Here is a 21,339-nt window from a genome sequence, read left to right on the forward strand (position 1 = left end):
ATCTGTTTACAAACTTAAGTGGAGGTTATCACAGTTTGGGAATTTACCAAGTTGTAAAATACTAAACCAACAGAGAGATGTCAATAATCAATCTCTCTCTATCTAACAGTAGGAAACCTGTATTTTTTTTATGATGAATATATTCTGCCTTTGTTAATTATTACAGAATTTTAAAACACATAGAAAAGTGATCTAAACAATGGTAAATTATGTTACAAAAGGCTGCCAAACCTTTTAAAAATTTGATATTTGAGCTCTTGATAGAGCTAGAAAAAATGCTTTATAAACTGGACAGCTGGGATTTCCAATTTAGATTTTTTTTTTAAAAATATAACCCTTTATAAAATTTAAGGCTAATGGCAATGCTTCTGGGAATTAATAACAAAGTTTTGTTTTTTAAATTAAGTCTATCCTTCCTCTTATCCAAACACTACAGAATTAAATTAGTCAGGGTCTCTGAGAACCAGACAGGAAACTGACACCTTTTCGTTGTTCAAGTGGGAATACACAAAAATTGAACATTGAATTAGAGTTTAGCTAAGGACATGTAGGTGGGAAGAGCAGGAGATTTTTTTTAGCTTGACACATTCCTTTAACGCTGTCACAGGTCTCTTGGTCCAGCCCTGTCTTTTATGCACTGAGTCAAGACTGTATATAGCCGGTCCTGGTTTATGGGCAAGTGTAACATAAAAACCTGAGACAAAAATTACAGTTACTGGACTAAATGACCCATTTCTTCAAGGAATATTTCAGTGCCCTCTCAGAAGTAGATTTGGTCCCAATCCTGTAAACCCTTACTCAGCAGAAGTATGTGTGTGTGAGAGAGAGAGAGAGATCGGCAGGATCTAACCCTTACAGTATACTAACTATTCAGCATGTAGAGAAATGGAAAATGGCTTCAACACTAAGTGGGTGATCACAATACAACTCTATCTGTATTACAGAACACTGAATATTAATAGTTTAAAATTGAGCTACAGAGTATACCTATAAAAAAACCTACAAAATAAAAGTTTCTCCAAACGTAAAGTAACCATAGTAGATAATTGCAACAAAAAAAAAATAACAGTCCAACATGGTAGTAACTACAGCTGGTCAAAAAAATTTCAAAGTTTGACTTAAAAAAAGGCAAGGGAAAATAAGCTTTTCATTTTTTTCCTATGGAAAAGTTCAATCCATTTTTATCTAGCAATAAGTCACTTTTCCCTAGCAGTCAAACAAGCCATCTACTTACTTAATATAACCAAGAGGAAGGAACATAATAAAAGGGCTTGTAGATATAGTAAAATTTGTTATAGGATCATACCAAGAAGTTTCTCCCCCAGCATGCTCAACTGATCTGCATGAAGTCCCCTTTTAGTTACAGAAGAGAACTGCCAACTTAGCACTTCAGAAAGCTGAGACCATCTTGCACAAGGTGGGTTCAGAAAGAAGGACAAGTTCTAGAGAGAAAACATCATGTCCACAATCTTAAACACACATGAAATTTAGCATGAGCACAAGTGTGTGGTCAAAAAAGTAACACGGAGTTTACATAAAATATGCTGACGTTTGACGATAAATGAGGACTTCTACATAGATGGAAGGTCCAGCTGACTATGGAGAAGCAATTAACAATACTGATTGACTCTTGTTCTCCAAGAAAAAAGAAACCTCTCTGGGTTTAATCTAACCCAACAAACCATTCCATGTTACTGAAGAGCAGTGAATTAAATTACTGAATATTTACACTGGGAGAAGCCAAATAAACATCTGAAAATTGTAGTATCCTTTATCATGTTTTATACACCTAACAGTTTGCTTGGTTTTAAAAAAAGCACACACAAGAAACAAACCCTGATTGACCGACCCTCTCCCCCCCCCCCCCAAAAAAAAAAAATCCTAGATCCAGTAAGAACTGAACTTCAGAATAAAGATGAAAGAATGAATTATGTCAAATATTATGAATTAACATGGAAAGACAATCCACATCTCCCTTGTAAATTACACAGTAGTTTCAGGATACTGACTTACACTTTTAACATTCTATCTATCTTTCATGTCAACAACACTTAGAAGTAAGTATTCTGTAAATACCTTGGGTTCAGTAGTCAGCATGTTGTACCACAGAATGGAAGCCCATCCACTTGGAAGTTGGCTCACATTTGAGATCACAACAATGGGAAGGGATGTGGTCTATAAAAGAGAGGTTTTTGGAATTATTTGGGATACAGTTCTACTACTGTAGATACTTTATTACATATAAATTGATTTAGGTATATATACTATCATCTTTCATATACAATAAATACATTATCAATTTGTGATGAACATGGGCTATGTCTGTATAACTAATTAATTCTGATCAATATTGTGAAGTGGTTTTATGAAAAACTGCTGAATTACTAGTGTCTATATGCATGTGGATCCACTATTGCTGACATGGCCTGCAGCAGGTACACACCAGACAGGGGCAATGTGACATACTTAAGGTTAACAACGGCATTTAGACCTCATAAAGGTCATGCTAAAAAAGCAGTGGCATCCTTAGAAATCCTGTCATATAATGGGAAACACACAAAACACATCCAAGACTCACTAGTGAAGGAATGTAGTAAATGCTGGTAGAGACTGCTATTATGAAGTTTACAAAACAGTTCCCTATTTTCACATGATTATAACTTACCAAACCTTTTGGATTGATGTTTTCTATGTTAGCAAATTGGGGGGGGAGGGAGAGTTGAGGTTTTTTTGGGACTGGGGGAATGTGTTGGAATTGGTGGACATCCCTTCAACCAAGAAGTCAGGTTTACATCTCATTCAAAAGCTGGTACCTCCAGCAGCACTTCTAATGCTAGCCTGGGGCACTGGTTCAGGTCTGACCTGAAGGGAAGAGTGCTACCCAAAGAACTGCAGGTACCAATTCTGCAACATAGAGTATTCTTTGGGAGGTTTTATAAACCAGACCCAGCCTTACTTAGGTGCTGAGATTTGAAAGAATCAAAATACAAAGGCCCTATCGCTATATGCGGTGACACTAAGTATTATCAATGGATTTGAAAACAACAATGGAGGCAGAAAAAATGCTGAAAATTCTAATACACTAGAACCTTAATTTTATGAATACCACTCTTACAAACTCGTTTTTTTCCCCAAGAGGATAATAAAAATCACAACAAAAGTGATGATGATGAAGAACAAGCATGTCTTCAATGCATTGACAATTCCTTTGCACTGGCTTGAAGGACAAGAAAGCGATACAATGCACCATGGTGCACCATAACTTCTGTAATTCTGAGACATTCCTAAAAATTGAACTCAGGCCCCAATTATTTCATAGAAGAGGGGTTTCTACTGTACTTAAATAACAATCTCTGAATAAAATTACTCAGAATTAATTTCACCCCTATCTAATCTACGTAGTAACCTTACCTCTAGATCTACCACCAGCCCAGGCTGGCACAGCTGAGTTTCAAAGCTGAGGGAATGAAGTTCTTCTGTTACAATGAGGGGACCCTTTAAAAAACAATCATAGGGAATTAAATGATTAAGCTCAAATCCTTAAAACACTGGAAATAAGACATTTTAGGCTGTTAGGCTTGATATGTTAAATATTGTATGGGAACCCATTTAGTAAGGTACCTCTTACATCCCCAGCAGTGTATAAGCTATGAAGTTACTGTCAGTCCAAATAATGACATTTAGTATTCATTGGTTAATGTAAAAGCAAGACCCCTATAAGCCATTTTTCAAATATTCCAATTAAGTGGTTCTAGGGATTAGAAGAAGTGTCATTAGGCAGGGAAGGGAGCAGTTTGATGGTCTCCTGGCTTAGACAGAATGAGTCGTCATCCCTCACCCCCCCCCCATGATTTCCTTTTCTTCCTAACTTGTTTAGAAGATTGTATATTTTAGAAATGCCAATAAAATTGAGCACAAAGGGCAGTTTGTAGGTAATACCACAGGATAACTCTGCGTAATGTCATACAGCTTTGGACTCTATGGAAAACCAAAATGCTAATTTGTGCCCTGTTATCTAAAACTTTGAATCTGTTCCAATGGCCAAACATTGGGGTGAAGAGCGCCCTCTGCATAGGTTTATGGAGGGCACCCTCCATGGCAAATCTCACCCTATCCGGGAGGCGGGAGCCTTCACCTCTCCTGGAAACTTCTAGATGCTCCTGCCCTTAGGCTTGCAAGGGGTAATAGCAAGGGCACTGGATGTCGCACTTCCCCTAGAGCGCACATGGACATTTCAGCAGGAACTTCCTGGTCCCCTCCATGTCTGCTACTGATCAATCCCAGGGAATTCTGCCATTGGCAAAAATTCTTGTTAGAGCCATGCCGCCAGGGGGAGGAAGGCACAAAGGAAAAGCACCAAGCTGGGATCTTATATACATAGTATGGTGCCTATGTCTGTGATTCCAGGGCTTGCTTTCCCTGAGGTTTTAAGTTCCTACCCTGCTCTGCCCATTTTCCCCTTGAGGATTTTTCCATGGGATGGGCAGTTTGGCCCACTATCAGGCATTTAACAGTCCTTAATATTATTAAAAAAACTGGACCAAAAGAGGGGGGAGAAAAAGTCAGTGCTGCTTACCTCATTAGTTCTGCTTCCTGTATTTTTTTGTTCCTTTAATTGCTGCAGACAAAAAGAACAAACCAAAATACATGACAGTCCCAACTGAAAAAGTGACTGTTACAAATGAAAGATGTATTTACATAAATAAAGCAGCATTTGCACAGTCCCTTCTGCATAACTGGTCATGAACCTGCTGCATTAGTCTCTGATCCTCTTTAGCTCCCAAACATGGGAACCAGGGGATTTGACTGTAGATACAGTAGATAACTGCTATCCCTTTATAAAAGCATTCTGCTGTGAAAACAGATATTGCAACCTGACTTAATATCTTTTTATCATGCTGCAATGATTGTGTAGAAAAGGCCTTTCTTAGAGGCACAGCAACAGTTATTGATGAGCGTGGGATAGACTAAATAATGGATTATCATCAATGAGCATCCACCCTAAATCGGTCTAGGAGAATGTCGGCCGACTCTGTACCATTGTTAGTGCCCTATATATAGGTCTACGCAAATAGGAGAGAAGAATCCGGCATCTGAATCCTCCATTTGCATTTGATTCCTCTCCAGATAGGATGGATACTCGCTACCCTTCCTAAATCAGCATGGCAGTGAGATTATTTAGTCCACTAAATTTGTGGGCTGTTGTCTAAAAGCCCCTTCCCTAGACAATTCAGCTCTAACCTTTCTTTCCCAACACATCTAAAACCTCCCTACTCGTGGCTTGCTGCAGAATCCTTTCCAGAAACACTCTCCCTACTGCCCCAGCACCTCCACTGCTGCAGGTTTCCTCTCTTTTCCTCACAGAAACTGATGCCCTCGCTACAATTTATTAGCAAATGTTTGTTTCAGGCCACAGGGCAGTAACTACTTTCCAGTGTAGGAACAGATTACAAAGAGCGTGGCCTCCAGCTCTCCTAGGACCCAATCTTACTTTCACTCAAGTCAGTGGCATAACTCCTTATGTAGGGGACATTTGGCTATTTGGTACCACTAGGGTAGAAAGCAGCGGCACTTTAAAGCAGTAGAGAGTCAGTACTTAAAGGAATGCTTTCTGCAAACAGGGACTTGAGACATATTAGACAGTGATCTAAAAGTGGGAAGGCAAGAAAAGTGTACCCCACCAGATGCCTGAACTCTGCTGCTAGGCTTCCATTAGTGGATTCCTCCATGTTCATTACTTTTGTATTTGTTCCCAGAATGTTAAATTTTCTGAACCTACACAAAGAGAGGGGGGGAGTTATCCGACTTTAATTCATTTTAAAAATACCCAACATGGCAAAAAAAAAAAATGGGAAGAGTGCAGGTGCAACATACCCTTTTACTGTGTTCTTCTCATTCACGTCCCTGCAAAGGAGATTCAGATCTTTGTAAGTTCCAAAAGTAAACCGCACACATAGAGGGGAAAAAACAGGATTATTTTCTCTTATATTTGTAATTGATAGAGCTGGTTGAAAACTGGTAAAAATACTTGTGGAAAACAATGAATTTTTTTGCCAAAAAAAAAAATCAATGAAATTTCAAAACTCTTTGATCAGCTCCAGTAATCAAGAAAGCAAAATGTTTACTGGATTAAATGTATTTCACATCACACTGTATATTTTCCCCCAAAGTTTAGATTTCTCCAAGGTGCCTTTATAATCAAAGACAGCCCTTCACTTTACTACACTGTTTATAACTTTGGTACTCCATTGTAAAAGATAAGAGTTCATAAACTACTTTCATTCTAAACCCCTAATTTCAAGCACAAAAAGCTACCATTTAACTTGAAACAGTGTTGCCCAATACTCATGATTTTTATCATAAACCTCGTGATATTAGATGTTAAGTCCCAGATCCTGGAGTCAGATAACTATGCGAGAATCTGCTTGTTTTGTTTTGTTCAAGTAAGTTTCCAACCCTTGTAGTGTTTGTGGAGAAAAGCCTCACTGCACACTAAATAATAGAATTTAAATAAAAAAATAAATTATGTATTTGTTTTTTTTTTAAATCATCATTTTTCAGCCAATCATGATTTCTGAAGGCTGATTTTTGATGCCTGTTGTTGGCAACAGTGTTGAATTATCTCAAGCACATTGTTGGCTGACAGGTGAATTTTGTTTAGAAGGTTTGGTAACAGTCTGTTTGGAGTTTTCTGATTTGAATGTGAATAAGCAGAGGGGTTTGGTTTTTTTATAGTTAAGACATTTCTCAAATTTTTATCTTAGGGGGCTCTTTTTTGCATGTGGACAACTCAAAAATGGTTTTGTCTTAAAAGTTTAATCTTGTCATCTGTATAGTCCCCAATGTGGAATGCCTATTCTACTAACTTTGAGAGAGACTAGTTGATAATTAAAGCTGTACGTGAATGAAAATAGCAGTATAGGGTCAAATTCTGCTCTCAGATAGAATTAATGGGAATTGCATGCGCGCACACACAATTTACCCACACAGTGAGTGACTTTCCTTAGGAAATAAGGCTCCAGTACTACAATGAGCTCTGCATGGGTGGGACCTATGTGGAACTCACTGCAGGGCTGGGTCTATATCTTTCCCTGTGGTGCAAAGGTATATACTAGAAATGGAAGAGGATGGGGAACTGTTCTCTTGCACCTAGCAAAGAAGCAGAATTATAGTGAAAATAGGGGAAATGGCTCCTGTGGTAACTGATACAATGGGGCCCAAGGTCTACTCTGTCATTAAGTGTCTATCTTTTACTGGGGCAGATCATCATAACTATATACAGGATATGAAAAAGATGAAACATACTTATCAAATAAGACTTTCACTTTTAAATTATAATTCAGTTCTTGTAGCTTCACCAGCAATCTGGAAAGAGAAATCAGTACAGATGACTGCAACTGCAAAGGCTTTACTTCTCTCAGAAACATGGCTCCTCTTTTATTTTGGTGATGAACAAAATGGCTTCTTGATTTGCCAGTTCCTTTTAAAAATCAATGAGTCAGCATGAAATTTCCATCCTGCATTTAAATCAACAGACATTTTGCTACAGACTTCACTGGGAGTGTGACTAGTCCCTTTTGACTGACTGGATACTGCCCACTGATAAGTCATCTTTGATATATTTATTTTTTCTTTCCATTTTGAATAATAAACAGTGCCTGTACACAAGCTCTGAGCGCCCTACCATTTATTTGTAATTACAAAACCAAATAATGCAGTGCAGTTTAGCTCACCCCATTTTTCTGGAGCTCCAGCTCCTAATTAAATGCTAACGCACCAGACACTGACCTACACCTCAATTCACTGAATGCTTTTCAAAGGTAACAGTGAAACAAGTGGTCCCTGTAGAATGCCCTGGAGAGGCAATTCGACTCTATTTCAGACCAGGGATAGGGGTACAATCAAGAGTCCATGGCACTGATGGAGAACACTCTACCATCCAGCCCCTCTCTATTATAATCAAGGGGGATCTAGTGTGAGTTCCCATGCTAACTCAGAACTGTAGCAGTGTCTTACAAGGAGACTAGTATTATTGAGAACTACAGAACTATGCAAAAGACAGGAACTTTGAAGGCGAGGCCTGGAAGGGAACTGACTGTTAGCCATCATGGAAAGACCATTCCTAACCACTTTTATATGCAAAGAATTATTCTAAGTATAAGCAAAGAAAGTAAGTATATTATTAGCTGACACCTATGCAAACTAAAGGAGCTTCTGAAAGGCAAGGAGATATTGGCAAACTAACTGTAGTTCTAATCAAGGAAGTGTCATTAAATATGGTATAAAATGGCTAGTGCTAGAGCCCTACCAAATTCACGGCCATGAAAAATGCGTCACGGACCGTGAAATCTGGTCTCCCCCCATGAAATCTGGTCTTTTGTGCGCTTTTACCCTATATTATACAGATTTCACAGTGGAGACCAGTGTTTCTCGAATTGGGGGTCCTGACCCAAAAGGGAGTTGCAGGAGGGTCTCAAGGTTATTTGGGGGTCTGGGGGGGTGTCACGGTATTGCCACCCTTATTTCTGCACTGCCTTCAGAGCTGGGCAACCAGAGAGCGGCGGCTGTTGGCAAGGCGCCCAGCTCTGAAGGCAGCGCCCTGCCAGCAGCAGCGCAGAATTAAGCATGGCTGTGCCATACCATGCCACTCTTACTTCTGCACCGCTGCCTTCAGAGCTGGCGGCCAGAGAGTGGCAGGTGTTGACTGAGGGCCCAGCTCTGCAGGCAGCCGTGCAGAAGTAAAGGAGGCAATACCATACCACACCATCCTTACCTCTGCGCTGCTGCTGGCAATGGCTCTGCCTTCAGAGCTGGGATCCCGGCCAGCAGCCGCCGCTCTCCGAGCTGCCCAGCTCTGAAGGCAGTACCGCCGCCAGCAGCAGCACAGAAGGAAGGGTAGCAGAACCGCAACACCCCCTCCTACAATAACCTTGTGACCTCCCACAACTTCTTTTTGGGTCAGGATCCCTACAATTACAACACTGTGAAATTTCAGATTTAAAGAGCTGAAATCATGAAGCTTACAATTTTTTAAAATCCTATTACCGTGAAATTGACGAAAATGGACCAGGAATTTGGTAGGGCCTTCGCTATTGCTCAAGGGAAGAGGACAGGTTGGGGGGGGGGGTTAACTCCCCAAGACACCGCACCTGAGCGATCATGAATACAGCTTAGTGCTCCCTGGCTAGTCTGCTAATGGTGGTTCATCCCTCCTCACATCGAAGTGGTCTGAATGGTTTAGACTGAATGCCTTCAACTCCCTTCTGGCTACGGAGGCAGGACTGTCACTCAATACCAGGGCCCTGACCAAAGGAGTGAAGTCAGACGGTTCCAAACAGAATCTTGGTCAGTTCTCAGCCAGAAGGAAGTGGAGCAGTGAGTGGGAAGAGGGAGGAAGAAAGGTAGGGCCTAGGGAAATCCTGCCAGAACACTTTCTCTGTCACAGAGCGCTCACTATATTTTGTTTCTGGTCACTTAGCCAGATGGAAGGTTTTGCAGCCCTTTCAGCTACAGGAAGTCCAATGAGGGAATAGGCTTACCACAAAGAAAAAATTACCTCAGTTTTACTGTGAACTGCACTCCAGTTTTCAGGACCAATGGCCTCTGAGGATGAGTTGGCATGCACGGCTGCCTCTCCACCACAAAAGAACTGCAGGGGGAACAAAACCATGGACATTTTTAGCTACATTAGTACAATACTGTTAAAAAGTGATGACGCTTTCAGCACAAAACAGATTAGTCTAATTTATTTACTACAGTATTTTTAACAAATATCCACAATAAATTGGTACTGTGTGCACGTTCAGTTCCTATTTATTCAGGTACTAAATCTTTGGACTCTATTCTTACTAAAGTGATATGTTTTTAAGTTGGATGGAACTCTAAAAATATAAACTTTTATTTCATCAGGGCTTTTTTAAAAAAAAAAGCACTAAAAATAAAATTAAGTTTGAAGAAAAAAAAGCTACTTCACACAACTTTAAAAATCAAACGGCATGTAAATAATAAAGGACAGAACTGGTACAATCAGAGTGTAAACTAACAGAATGATCCATCTCACCTATCTACAGCACTATGGATTACTAAATTCTTAAAGTGTTCATACTGTGACTGGATGTCAGGCTCTAGGATGGTATTTCTCATCCTACTCGCGCAAGCACACTATGCATATAACTAAGGAAAATGGCAAGATTTAGGCCTTTATATCTTCTCAATTTGCACTGTTCCTAATGGAGCAGGAGCAGATTTCTGTCTTTTTCACCTGTGGGTTAGCTAGGGCGCTTGAGTGGGACTCAGGAACTGGGGCTTCTGTTCTCAGCTCAGACTGTTGTGGGATCTTGGACAAATCACTTTACCCCTTTGGACCTCTTCCCCTCCCACATCTCATCCGTCTTATCTGTTTAGACTGTAACTATTTCAGGGCAGGAATCCTATGTTACGTATTTGTACAGTGGGACCCTGATCTTGGATGGGGCCTCTAATTACTACTGGAATGTAAATAATTGCCTGGAGATGCAGGGCTAATCTGACTCATCCCAACTCCCACCCAAGGAAATAAGAGGTGGACAGTTTCTAAGGTATTCATCCTGCATGTATCTCTGTGGGTAGACCCCAGCTGCGCACACATGGAGCAGCTTGCAGGACTAGAGCCTAAAATCAGAAATGGACTAAGGGTCCAAAGCTTGATTCTGTGTGAACTGAAGACAGTGGCAAAACTCCCATTGACTTAAAGGTGCAGAATCAGGGGCTTAAACAGGAGAGTTTACAGGGAAAATCCTAGTAACAGACAGCCCAGTTTTTGTTTTTTGTGAAGAATAAAAGAAAATAGCAGGTGGGGCACTAACCCATGTACGTGACATGTTAAGTGGGGGGAGTCTACCATCCATTCACACAGACCAAACACACATATGCATCCATTACCTCTGAATGAGTTGTTTGAAAAGATTGCACGTGCGGTCTTGCAGGACTTGTTTGTTTTTTGTAATGGGATCTGGCTCATATGTAAATTTCTGCTCCAATTCCTCAAGCTTTTTAAGCTGCTGACGAACTTGCTGAAGACTCTCAGCAACAATGGTGAACCTGCAAAAAAACACATCTTATTGATTATTGTTACCAAACACTGGTATTACAGTAGTGCCCAGACACCACCCAGCTCTGTCTCCAATTAGTATGTTTCTAAGAGTCACACGGTCCTCAGGAACTTGTGAGCTTGTCTCAGTGGAAAAAAGACGATGATGATGATGTAGGTTTGGCAAGGATCTGTTGTTAGTGCAGGTAAACATTTAAATCTCCAGAATCTGCCCTCTTCGCCTCTCCTTCCCATGTAAGTACTGTGACCTATTTAAAGTAATAAGGAATGGAAGCATTTCCTCGAGTTACTAGCATCTGTTTTTTGGAGGATATGTTTTGGGTACTGGAGACAATGCATGCATTGTAAGGCTGCTTAAATAAATTGCTGTACTGCATTTGGTGCCATAATGGAGATTTCTATCCTCTCTACAGTGCATTAGCTCTGCAGCACAGGAAATTACATTTAAGCAATCTTAGGGCTAACATGACATATAGTCTTTAAAGTGCCACAAGTACTCCTTTTTCTTTTTATGACATATAAGGTAGTTTATATGATATTTAATAAGGAAAACTATATTTCTCCCCCAATTAGAGCCCTCATTCTCTAGGGATGCATTCTGATAATGGCAAATTCAGTGGGACTTGCATCATCTTACACCAGAAATTACAGTAGAACCCCATTTATCCAATCCTCTATTATCCAGCTCTCCCTATTAAACAACCAAGGCACACAGGTCCAGAAGCAAGCAATCTCTCCTGCTGCCACTAGATGGCACTGCAGCCTTATACCTTCCCATTCTCTGGATTATCAGATCTGGCCCCTGTCTCAATTAGATCAGATAAATGGGGTTCTGCTGTAACTTGTCCTTAGTTTCTCCTTCATGTGTCAATTTACAACATTTAATCGGCACAAATACTTCCTAGAGGACTTCAACCTTAACACCAAGGCTCAATTCGGCCTCTGGAACATAAAAAGGCAAATTGTACTTCACGTACAGAAAGTTATACAAGAAAGGCAGACAATGTTTTCTTCAGACTTCCTCGAAAAGAATGAATACAATACAACATTATATAACTTTCAGGAGCACAGTGAAATATGCTTGTTGGTTCTCTTGTGGGTAAAAAAAATTACAATTTTAATAACAGTAAATTGACTGTGGGCCAAAATACTCTAAGCATGCCCATTTTCAAATATATTTGCTTATCAGACTTTCCTTCGTGGTATGTTTCAAAACCCCTGGGGTCAGTTGAATTGCGATGTAGAGACTTACCAATTTTGTAGCTGGTCGAGGCAAGCATTGGGTGGACCACCAATACAAGCAATTTGTTGTCTATGCTTCCATTCAACAAGCTCTTCATTAATCAAAGCACTTTGTGTGTGCTCTGATATATTCAACAGGTTTATTATTTTGGTCACCACTTCCTAAAGAGAATATCAGATTCCTCTGTTTAATTATATTTTAAGTACATTTAATTATTTGCTTTATCAATTAATGCTGCATCTCACAAAACTTTGCAAGGAGCTCTGAATAATAGAAAATCTACTCTGCTAACATGAACTTGGAGAGCTGCTCTTTTTCCTCAACCAGCAGAGTATTTGCTACACAAAGAGAAGAGACAAAGACTGCTAACCCCGCTGACTTCTCCCAAGTGACTAACCTTAGATTCCCCAATTCTGCAATGACCTCTATGCAAGCGGACCCTGGTGCCCATACAGACTCATTGCAGAATTGGGGCTTACAGTATTACAAGACATGTATGACTATTTAAGAAGGGTTTAAACAAACAAAAAAAACAGCACTTTCTAGCATCACCAATGAGATATGACACATTTCCTTTCCCGTGATTGCACCAGCTTTAGCTGGTTAAATAAGTGTTCAAAATGAAAAGGCTGGTTTAGTAAGAAAAATCCTAAAATAGAAGCAGTACAATTGCTTTAAGAGGTTTGGACTCCCAATAACAATGCAAAGGGCACAAGAACATTTAAACTGGTGTTAACAATCAAGCTGCTTCTTTGTTTAAAACCATGGTTCTTTTATATCCTATGATAAGCCAAGCCAAAAGAGAACAAAAGTGCATATTTTCAAACTAAAGTATTCTGGAGCATCACCTTTCGCTTAAGGTCAAGTGTTAGAAACATCTTCTGGAGGAGAAGCTGTTCTTTCTTATATTCATCCTGTGCCACTCCATTGGGTTCATTTTCTAGAAAATAAAATCAAACAATAGAATAAGAAATATTTTGTGTGGGGGAGGGTGGGGGAAATTGTTTCTACTTTCAGTTAGACATTAGGAAGTCTGCAAAAGCTGATGGCAGCAGAGTCCGTACAAAGTGCTGAGGAGCCAAGTGGCTGGAGAGAAAATCCTGGCATTGTCTCTTCCTGTTTGGCTCTTTCCTGTTGGTTGCTGAAAGATTTCAAGAAGGGGAAAACCACATCCTTTCTTCTGCTTGAAAATATTAATTTAATTTAAAAGCTCAGTAGTTCTCAATTACATTCACACTCAGGTTTCACGAGGGATTTAGACCAGGGCATCACCAAAATTACTCAACTGGCAGTGTCCAGATTATACTATGCTGTTTAATGCTTAGAAAGATGTTCAAAAACTCCTCAGTTCTCCTTTTGAACAAATAGCCCAGTTTTCAAAACATGCAAGATGACAAATCCTCATTAATGGCTAGTCACTTTCCAACTTTGGTTTTGAAAAATGAAGCCTTTGTAGAATGTTCCAAGAACAGAACCAACCAACTTTAATCACTCCGGTCCCAATTCTACTGAAGTTAGTGGCAAAACTCCTATTAACTTAAATGGTGCAGGATCAAGGCCTTTTGCGGAGGCAGAAGGGGAGAGAAGAGAGAGCTCCTCTAACTCAAGAACAGAAATTCATACTTTCTCCAAATTTTTAGACATTGGGGAGAAACTCCTTAGCAGAGACAAAGTAAGTCAAGTTTCAGCCCATAAAGAATTTTTATCTCAAAACTAGTAACTGACTGAAAACAAGGATCTATATAATTAATATGCAATCAATTTATATGTATATTTTAGAGGTGTACAAGTGCATCTCTATTTAAAGTTATAAAATTTCATAATAAAATTACTTATGTATGCAACGAATACACAAGAGCAGGGAGAAGCCCAAGCTCCAGAGATAAGATCTAGGGCTGTACTGTCTCAAAATTCATGGGGTTTTGGAGTTGGGGTTTCTAGTAACGATGCAAAGGACAAAAGAACATTTAGATTGGTATTAAAAAGGCTTTCCAACTTTACATAACGGTGGGCATTGTGAGGTGAAATATTTTAGGGATGAATTTTCATAGCATAAGTAGGCAGAACAAGTAAAATTAAACCCAACAATTGGCACATCTCTGAATTTGGCTGTCTCTAAATCCTGATTACTGGTACAATCTAATAAAAACAAATTTCTGTACTGTACTTGAGATTTCTTATGGATGAATCTCACCTCTGTTCTGTAAGGTTTTGCATTTAAAGTCATATTCATCTTGCACATCCTCTAGAGTCTTGATGTCTTGTTCTACTTCCTACGAAGCATCAACATCGTAAAACACAGTTAGTCAAATAGACTTGGTCATATGAGACTTTTACTGATTGGCAATCATGTGATACCAGCTACTTGGAGGCCATAAAAGACTAGGATTGGAAGAAACCTCAGGAGGTCATCTAGTCCATCCCCCTGCTCAAAGCAAAAAGAAGGTAGTAAGAAAAATCCCCAAACTAACCACTGCCTTCTCTGCCAACGGAAAGTTCACTTGTAATAAAATGGGGCTAAATTCTGACCTTGCATAGTCCCACACAACTTTAATGAGGTGAGGAGAATTTGTGCACGACATGAGGCAGAATTTGGCCAGTGAATGGCATTTAACGATGTTGGGACAAATCCTTCAGCCCTCACTCAGGAAAACTCTCATGAAAGTCAGAGTAAGCACTACAGGATTTGTCCTACAGAAGATTATCAATCAAGATGAAGTTATTTTAAAAAAAAATGTGCAGGGCAAAGCCATAGAAGCAGGTCTGACTTATACAAGCGGACGATCTGGCTTCTGATAATTTTTATGAATGAACTATATATAATTTCTCAAACTACCTCCTTTCTTCTACGGTATTGCTTAAAATAGATAGATATCTGACAATCTAATCTCTATCTATCCATCCATCCATCCCATTTTAAAACTTTCTCCTGCTGTGTTTGAAATTTGGGAAATCTGGTATAGCCAAGACTAAACTAAAAATCTGATTCCAGCCACAGTGTGACAGGCATTGTGGACATCCTGCATCTCAGTACCATTGAATAGTGATTAGGTAAAGATTTTAAAACATTTTACTGGTGGTAAAAAGCTGGAAAAAAAAAAAAACCCTACTGCTGAATTCATGATTTCCCTTTCACAACTTAGACACTAAAAATATTTTCCTGTTATTAGAAAAATAAATGTAGATCTCCAAGCAAAGCCTACAGTCCCACTTTCACTTACCACAACGTTGTTCTTCACACTCCTGACTTTCATATCAAGCTCCTTCTGTTTGTCCAGCATTACAGTATTCTGTATGTTCCCTACCTGCATCTGCAGTAGAGAGAACAAAATCAAAGAAAAATATTGGGTTTTTTGGTTTTGATTAACACAAGCTACAGTGTATTTGGTGCCATAATGACGCCTCTAACAAAGCACACTTTGTTCTGATAGTTAATGAGCAATTGTTATATACATCATGGTCAAAGAATTAGGTTTAAATAACTGGAAATAGAGGAAGGCTATAATAAGGAAAGGGACTGGGGTGTGTGTGAAAATATATAAACTTTGCCTTTTGGGTGACACGTACTTTATATCAGTGGCTCTCAAACTAGGAGCACCACTTGTTCAGCAAAAGCCCCTGGCGGGCTGGGCCAGTTTGTTTACCTGCCGTGTCTGCGGGAAGCGGTGTAGGCCGAGAGATGTGCTGGCCGCCCTTCCCGCAGCCCCCATTGGCCTGGAGCAGTGAACCACGGCCAATGGGAGCCGCGATCGGCCCAACCTGCAGACGTGGCAGGTAAACAAACCGGCCCAGCCCGCCAGGGGCTTTCCCTGAACAAGCGGCTGCCCTAATTTGAGAACACTGCTGTAAGGGACTTTCCTGTGTGCTTGGAATGTTTACAGTTTGGCTTTATGACACAGAGCTCTTTGTGTGTTATCACAATGGCTTCCTTCACCTACTAACTTACAGTATACTGGAATGGGCCAATTTTGGATTGTAACACCAAAGTACTGATTCATCACAAATGAGTCATCTATTACTATCTAATACCTGAGGTGCTACATTTTGCAATATGAACTTTTGTCTGCACCAAATGTGTGAGTGTGGGTTTTTTACAATCTTTATTACCAAAAAATGTGACTGGTCCCGGGGGGGAATAAAAAAGGAAAAAACAAGAAGATTTACTCTAACAGGTGAAGAAGGGAACACCCTGGGTCCTTTACATTTTTTACCTATTAATTTAGTGGGCAGAGAAGGGTTCCATGGAAAACACAAGATGGTAAAGAAATATTTAGAGAGCAAATGAAAAAATGAGAGACTGTTGCATCAAGATCACAGACAGAAGCTACAGAAAACTAGGAAGGATCAGGTGGTCACCACAGGGCAGGTAGAGAGGTACACTGCAGAAAGGAAGCCGGCTAGAATCCCACTGATGTTGGAAACGCTGGAAGGGCAAAGGCAAGTCTTACAGCTGAGTCATAAAAAAACCTAATAAGGTTGTTTAAATATTCTCCTTACTACAGCAATGGTAAAACTATATATTATTCTTACATTTAACTAATCAAAAGTAAATATGAGCAGGCTAGGCCACTTTGAGTCCATTATCAAAAGTAAAACACCACAATAAAATCCAGTTTAGAAAATCAAACTGGCTTCTTTTTGTAAGTATCATCTAGCTCTGGACTACAAAGGCAGCTGAGGCCTTGAATTCCCGCACAGGGAGAAAGTTAACTTCCTTTTTCTTTAAACTATGCCTAGACAAGCAAACAATTTAAAATAAACCACATCTTGTGCGGTGGATGTTTGTGATACACCCAATCAAGCTTCCTCTTTTAAAACAGGAGGTGATGGGCAAAAGGAGAAAGCACATATGGTTCTGCTTTCAATCTGTCACTCTGTTTGGGTGGCTGTAACTGCAGCAGCGAGAGAGAAGGAATTACCTGGTCTGACGACTGGGCACTGCTCAATATTTTCCTTTCTTCCTTCAGACAGTTGAAGATTGTCATTGCCATTTGTATTGGGTCTTCTTGAAAATGATCCTGGTTGCACAGCATTAGAATAGTCCATTATTAGTACACACCAACCACTCCAGTTCTCATGTCTTTGATGAAACCGACAGACAAAAAGCTTAGCAGGTGGTGGATATATGTGAGCCAAGACGTGGTGTGGAGATGCACTGCCTCAGTAGGAGCTATCAGGTCAGGCACAGTGTCCCCTAGAACTACAGGAAGCATGAATGCTGTGTCACCCTTTCCAAGAGTGCAGAATCCAATATCCTCTTGTCTACCCCAAGGGCCACTCCCCACCCACTTTCAGGAAGTCTAGTACTGCTGTAGGTGCTGGTTTTGCAGGGTTCTTGCACCTACTGGGTCCTGCTCTGCTCAGGGGAAGGCTCCTTGCTCCATATGAACCCAGTTAGTGCTTGGCACAAATCTAACCCTATCATTTGAGATGTGTACAGAGTGCTTGTACGGGGCCAACTGCGAGACAGCAAGACAAAACAGGTAGCTGCACTATCCTAAGCTTGGCTGAACAGAAGAAAGACCGAGGAGGTCCAGCTATCGGTAGGACTCCCTACCCTCTTTGCATTAGGGAGCACTGTTCTGCAATAGCTGCAACCTTGTGGAATAATGTGTTTCGGGGGTGGGGAGGCAGCATTGTGCCCAGTGAATCCACTAACTAATAAAATCCACCAGGTCCACATTCTGCAGTGTCCTACAATATATTAATCCCCAAATGCTGTATTCCCTTTCCTCTTTAGTTCAGTATCATGTTTCTCTGCCCACAGTACGATATTGTCATTAGTATTGTGGATTTTACTCTTTATAACTTGCCACTGTCAACCAAATTACTGAAACTGTTACTGCCTCTACTGACTTTACTGGAGACTAACATGTTATCTAATCCTTGCCATAACATAAACCACTTTTGTTTCTTTGGTATAATCCTACAGAGCCTGGAGCTGCAGAACACATGCAGGGAACGCTTGATCTTTTCACTGAGATTCTTCACTAGAATCTGTTTCTTGGTACAGATTCTACAATGTTGTTTCACAGGCAAATTCTCTTGCTTCTGGATAGTTTTCAGACTATTTTGTTTTTAATAGGTATGAGAACTGTATTTTAAAATGTTTGCTGGAATCTCGTTTAAAAAGAATCTGGAAAACACCTATAAATCCACCTTCCCTATTTTCAAGTTGATTAATTTATTACTGAAATCAAGTAATAAAAGAAATGGATGGGTGAAATTTCTTTTAACCAAAGTCCCTCTGCTAAGTTTTTTGTGGCTCCAAAACTTCTTTGAAAAATTTTTTCTTTCCCAGATTACAGCATAACACCCCCACACAAACTCCTGGGAAACTGAATAAATAGGAAAAAGTAAAGAACTTACACAAAGGGCTACCAAATAAACATAGTAAACAAACTGGAAAAAAATCATTTCTTTAAACTGTTATAGTACTCAGGAGTTACATGTACCATTCAGAAGTTTTAAGAAAAAACCTCAGAGGGGGTATGACCTTTAACTTGATTGTGTTTAAGTTAGAAGAATATTCTCTTGAATAAAATAAGACCCTAATAAAATGACAGTAGTATGCCTGTGTGAATCAAAACAAGTTACACACATACCTGAAGATTACGTTTGCTTTTCCTGATGTTGTGTTGCAACAAAAAGTTGTTTTCTATTAAAAACCGACTGAACTGATCGTCTAGCTGTGACAGGAGGTCATGGAACAATACTGTAGCAAATGAAACGTTGTTGGCAGCATGCTCCCTAGAATATTTAAGGCATCTTTAATATTAAATGCAACCGTTAAACTGATATTTTAGAAAAATACGGTAAGTGAATGCATTTTTTTCAGATTCTGGTATTAGTTTTTAAAAGCATTGAATAGGCATCTGTAGATTTCACTCAATTCCACTCTCTGTAACCATTTTATTCCTTCATTATCATCTCAAATGAATACTACTTTCTTTGCTTTTTTCTTAGGGTTACTCTTCAACATTGTGTATTTGCACATGTATTTTTCCTTAATCTCTACTATACTGAGGAGCTGGAAGTGGGATGTAGTCATTTGCATGTTAATGAAGCTCTATAAAAAGATATTCTCTAGAGATTTTAACAATACTTCAGTTTGCTAGTGGAGATGAAGCTAAACACCTGGCTCATATATCCCTTTAATAATAATTGCCCATCTCTCTCTGGTGGACAAGCCAAACAGGGAAACTGCTGTGTACCCCTGAGCAGCCAACACCTGCACTACCCAAGAGGCCCAGACCAGATTGTTAAGTGCTGGAAGGAAGTCCATGGGAAACAGTGACTAGCAGCCACATAGGCAACTACTAAATGTCTGTCCCCATCGCCCAATGGTCACTCTCACAAAAATTTACTGAACAGTTTGCTGCCCTTGTATTTTACTGCCCTAAGTGGCTGCTTGCTCTCACTGTACAACAGAGGTGACCTTGTTCTTAGACGTGCATGCATGGTTATCCATGAGAGCCATCGGCACACAAGGCCAGAACCTGCCACCATATATTTCAAAGGCATCACCAGTCAACTAATATAATGGCAAATTCCTATATACATTACAGCACGTTGCTCTCACCAGTCTTGATTTTCCAGCCATTGTGCCAGATACTGTCTGATTTCCATGGGAAAGCTGTCATCATACAGCTGGTGTACTTGTTCCAAGAATTTGGAATCAAGTTGCTGCAACTGATACCACTGAGTCATCCTGTGGAATCAAGATGAATAAAGTTTAATAAAATTACACAAATCTTTTTCATACCTACATCCCAGTACAAGGTATTTAAGAAGAAATGTTCAGCTCTACTATCTAAACATATTTTTTGATGGAAAATGTTTTTCTAACTAAACTAAATTTTGGGGGGAAATTCTGTTCACAGAAAATTTTCAGGTTTTTGTCCAAAAAAAAAAAAAAAAAAGACCCCAGGAAATGTTTGGTTCTCGGGTTTTCAGAAATTCCCAAAAATGTCAAGAAAATTTTGACAATTTTATTTGCATGGAAATAAACATCCTTTCCCAGCCAGCTCTGATTAAGGGTATGATGCAAAGAAGAATTGTAAAATTTACATCTTTATTTAATGGAGAGTCAACTTAAAAAAGAAATCACACTTCTCTTTGAAAACTCTTACCTATTTTTTTTATAATTAACGTTTAAGATTGCTATAACAGTGATCCCTGTCCAATCTGTTAATTTTGTACATTTGACAGCACTTTGCATAGAGACAGTTTCAGTGTTTTCCCAATGCAGTCCTAGACCTTGCAATGGGGCTCTGTGCAGGAGCAGCAGGCTGTCTGCATATTGTATATTGCAGGACTGAGGTCTCTCATTCAGTTCCCCTTCTGCGTGGATGAATTTTTAATCCATCAATAGGAGAATGAAGAACTTAAGAGACCTAAAAATGTGACTGCAAACCCATAAAAATGGTCAGGGAACTCAAGTGAAGGCATAGTACCTGAAACTACATTTAACTCAATACTGAAAACTGGATAGGATCTCTTTAAATGGAAAAATATAAAGAAACTCTACCTGCTTCCTCCCCTGCCCCACATCATGACTACTCAGGCTTTGTCTTCACTGCAGTTAATCTGAGTTACCTAGATTGGAGCTAACTCCTCAGTTAGCCTACCTTGAGTGAGAGTGGCCACAGTACGAAATAACACTTGAGCCACAGAGCAATTGCATTACTATGCAGAGTGACTGGGTTAGCAGTAGAGCTGGTCAAGAATTTGATAACTTTTATGTCAGAAAATGCCGACTGATCGTAGCCAAACACTTTGCACAAAAGTGTCGGTAAGAGACAGACTTACCCCAGAAAAGCCAGTAGCCCAGTGGTTAGGGCTTCAAGTCCTTGCTTTGCCTGATCTGGAGCAAGGACTCGCATGTCCCAGATAAGTGACCTAACTAGCAGGTCATAGAGCCAGTCTTTTTCTCTGACCCAATGAACATTTAACTCATTTATACAAAGGGGAACAGCTCCAACAGGACACAGAGAGAGAGAGAGAC

General features: G+C 39.8%; 1 protein-coding gene across 2 annotated transcripts in view; it reads right to left on the reverse strand.

Moving 5' to 3' along the window:
• The window catches only part of STAT1 (signal transducer and activator of transcription 1), a 44,144-nt gene that overhangs the window by 15,177 nt on the left and 7,628 nt on the right, over nt 1-21,339 (reverse strand). For both annotated transcript variants that reach the window (XM_073306194.1, XM_073306195.1), the window contains exons 2-17: nt 19,915-20,043; nt 18,938-19,082; nt 17,252-17,350; nt 15,554-15,643; nt 14,527-14,605; nt 13,181-13,272; nt 12,342-12,493; nt 10,921-11,079; nt 9,557-9,649; nt 7,306-7,365; nt 5,875-5,904; nt 5,682-5,775; nt 4,577-4,618; nt 3,412-3,495; nt 2,077-2,175; nt 1,307-1,442 (exon numbers count right to left, since the gene is read on the reverse strand). In XM_073306194.1, coding sequence (XP_073162295.1) covers nt 1,307-1,442; nt 2,077-2,175; nt 3,412-3,495; nt 4,577-4,618; nt 5,682-5,775; nt 5,875-5,904; nt 7,306-7,365; nt 9,557-9,649; nt 10,921-11,079; nt 12,342-12,493; nt 13,181-13,272; nt 14,527-14,605; nt 15,554-15,643; nt 17,252-17,350; nt 18,938-19,082; nt 19,915-20,042 — 1,582 coding nt within the window. In that variant the 5' untranslated portion in view covers nt 20,043. The remainder of the gene's footprint in view (nt 1-1,306; nt 1,443-2,076; nt 2,176-3,411; nt 3,496-4,576; nt 4,619-5,681; nt 5,776-5,874; nt 5,905-7,305; nt 7,366-9,556; nt 9,650-10,920; nt 11,080-12,341; nt 12,494-13,180; nt 13,273-14,526; nt 14,606-15,553; nt 15,644-17,251; nt 17,351-18,937; nt 19,083-19,914; nt 20,044-21,339) is intronic.

This window comes from Lepidochelys kempii, chromosome 11, assembly GCF_965140265.1.
Source record: "Lepidochelys kempii isolate rLepKem1 chromosome 11, rLepKem1.hap2, whole genome shotgun sequence".
Taxonomy (NCBI): domain Eukaryota; kingdom Metazoa; phylum Chordata; order Testudines; family Cheloniidae; genus Lepidochelys; species Lepidochelys kempii.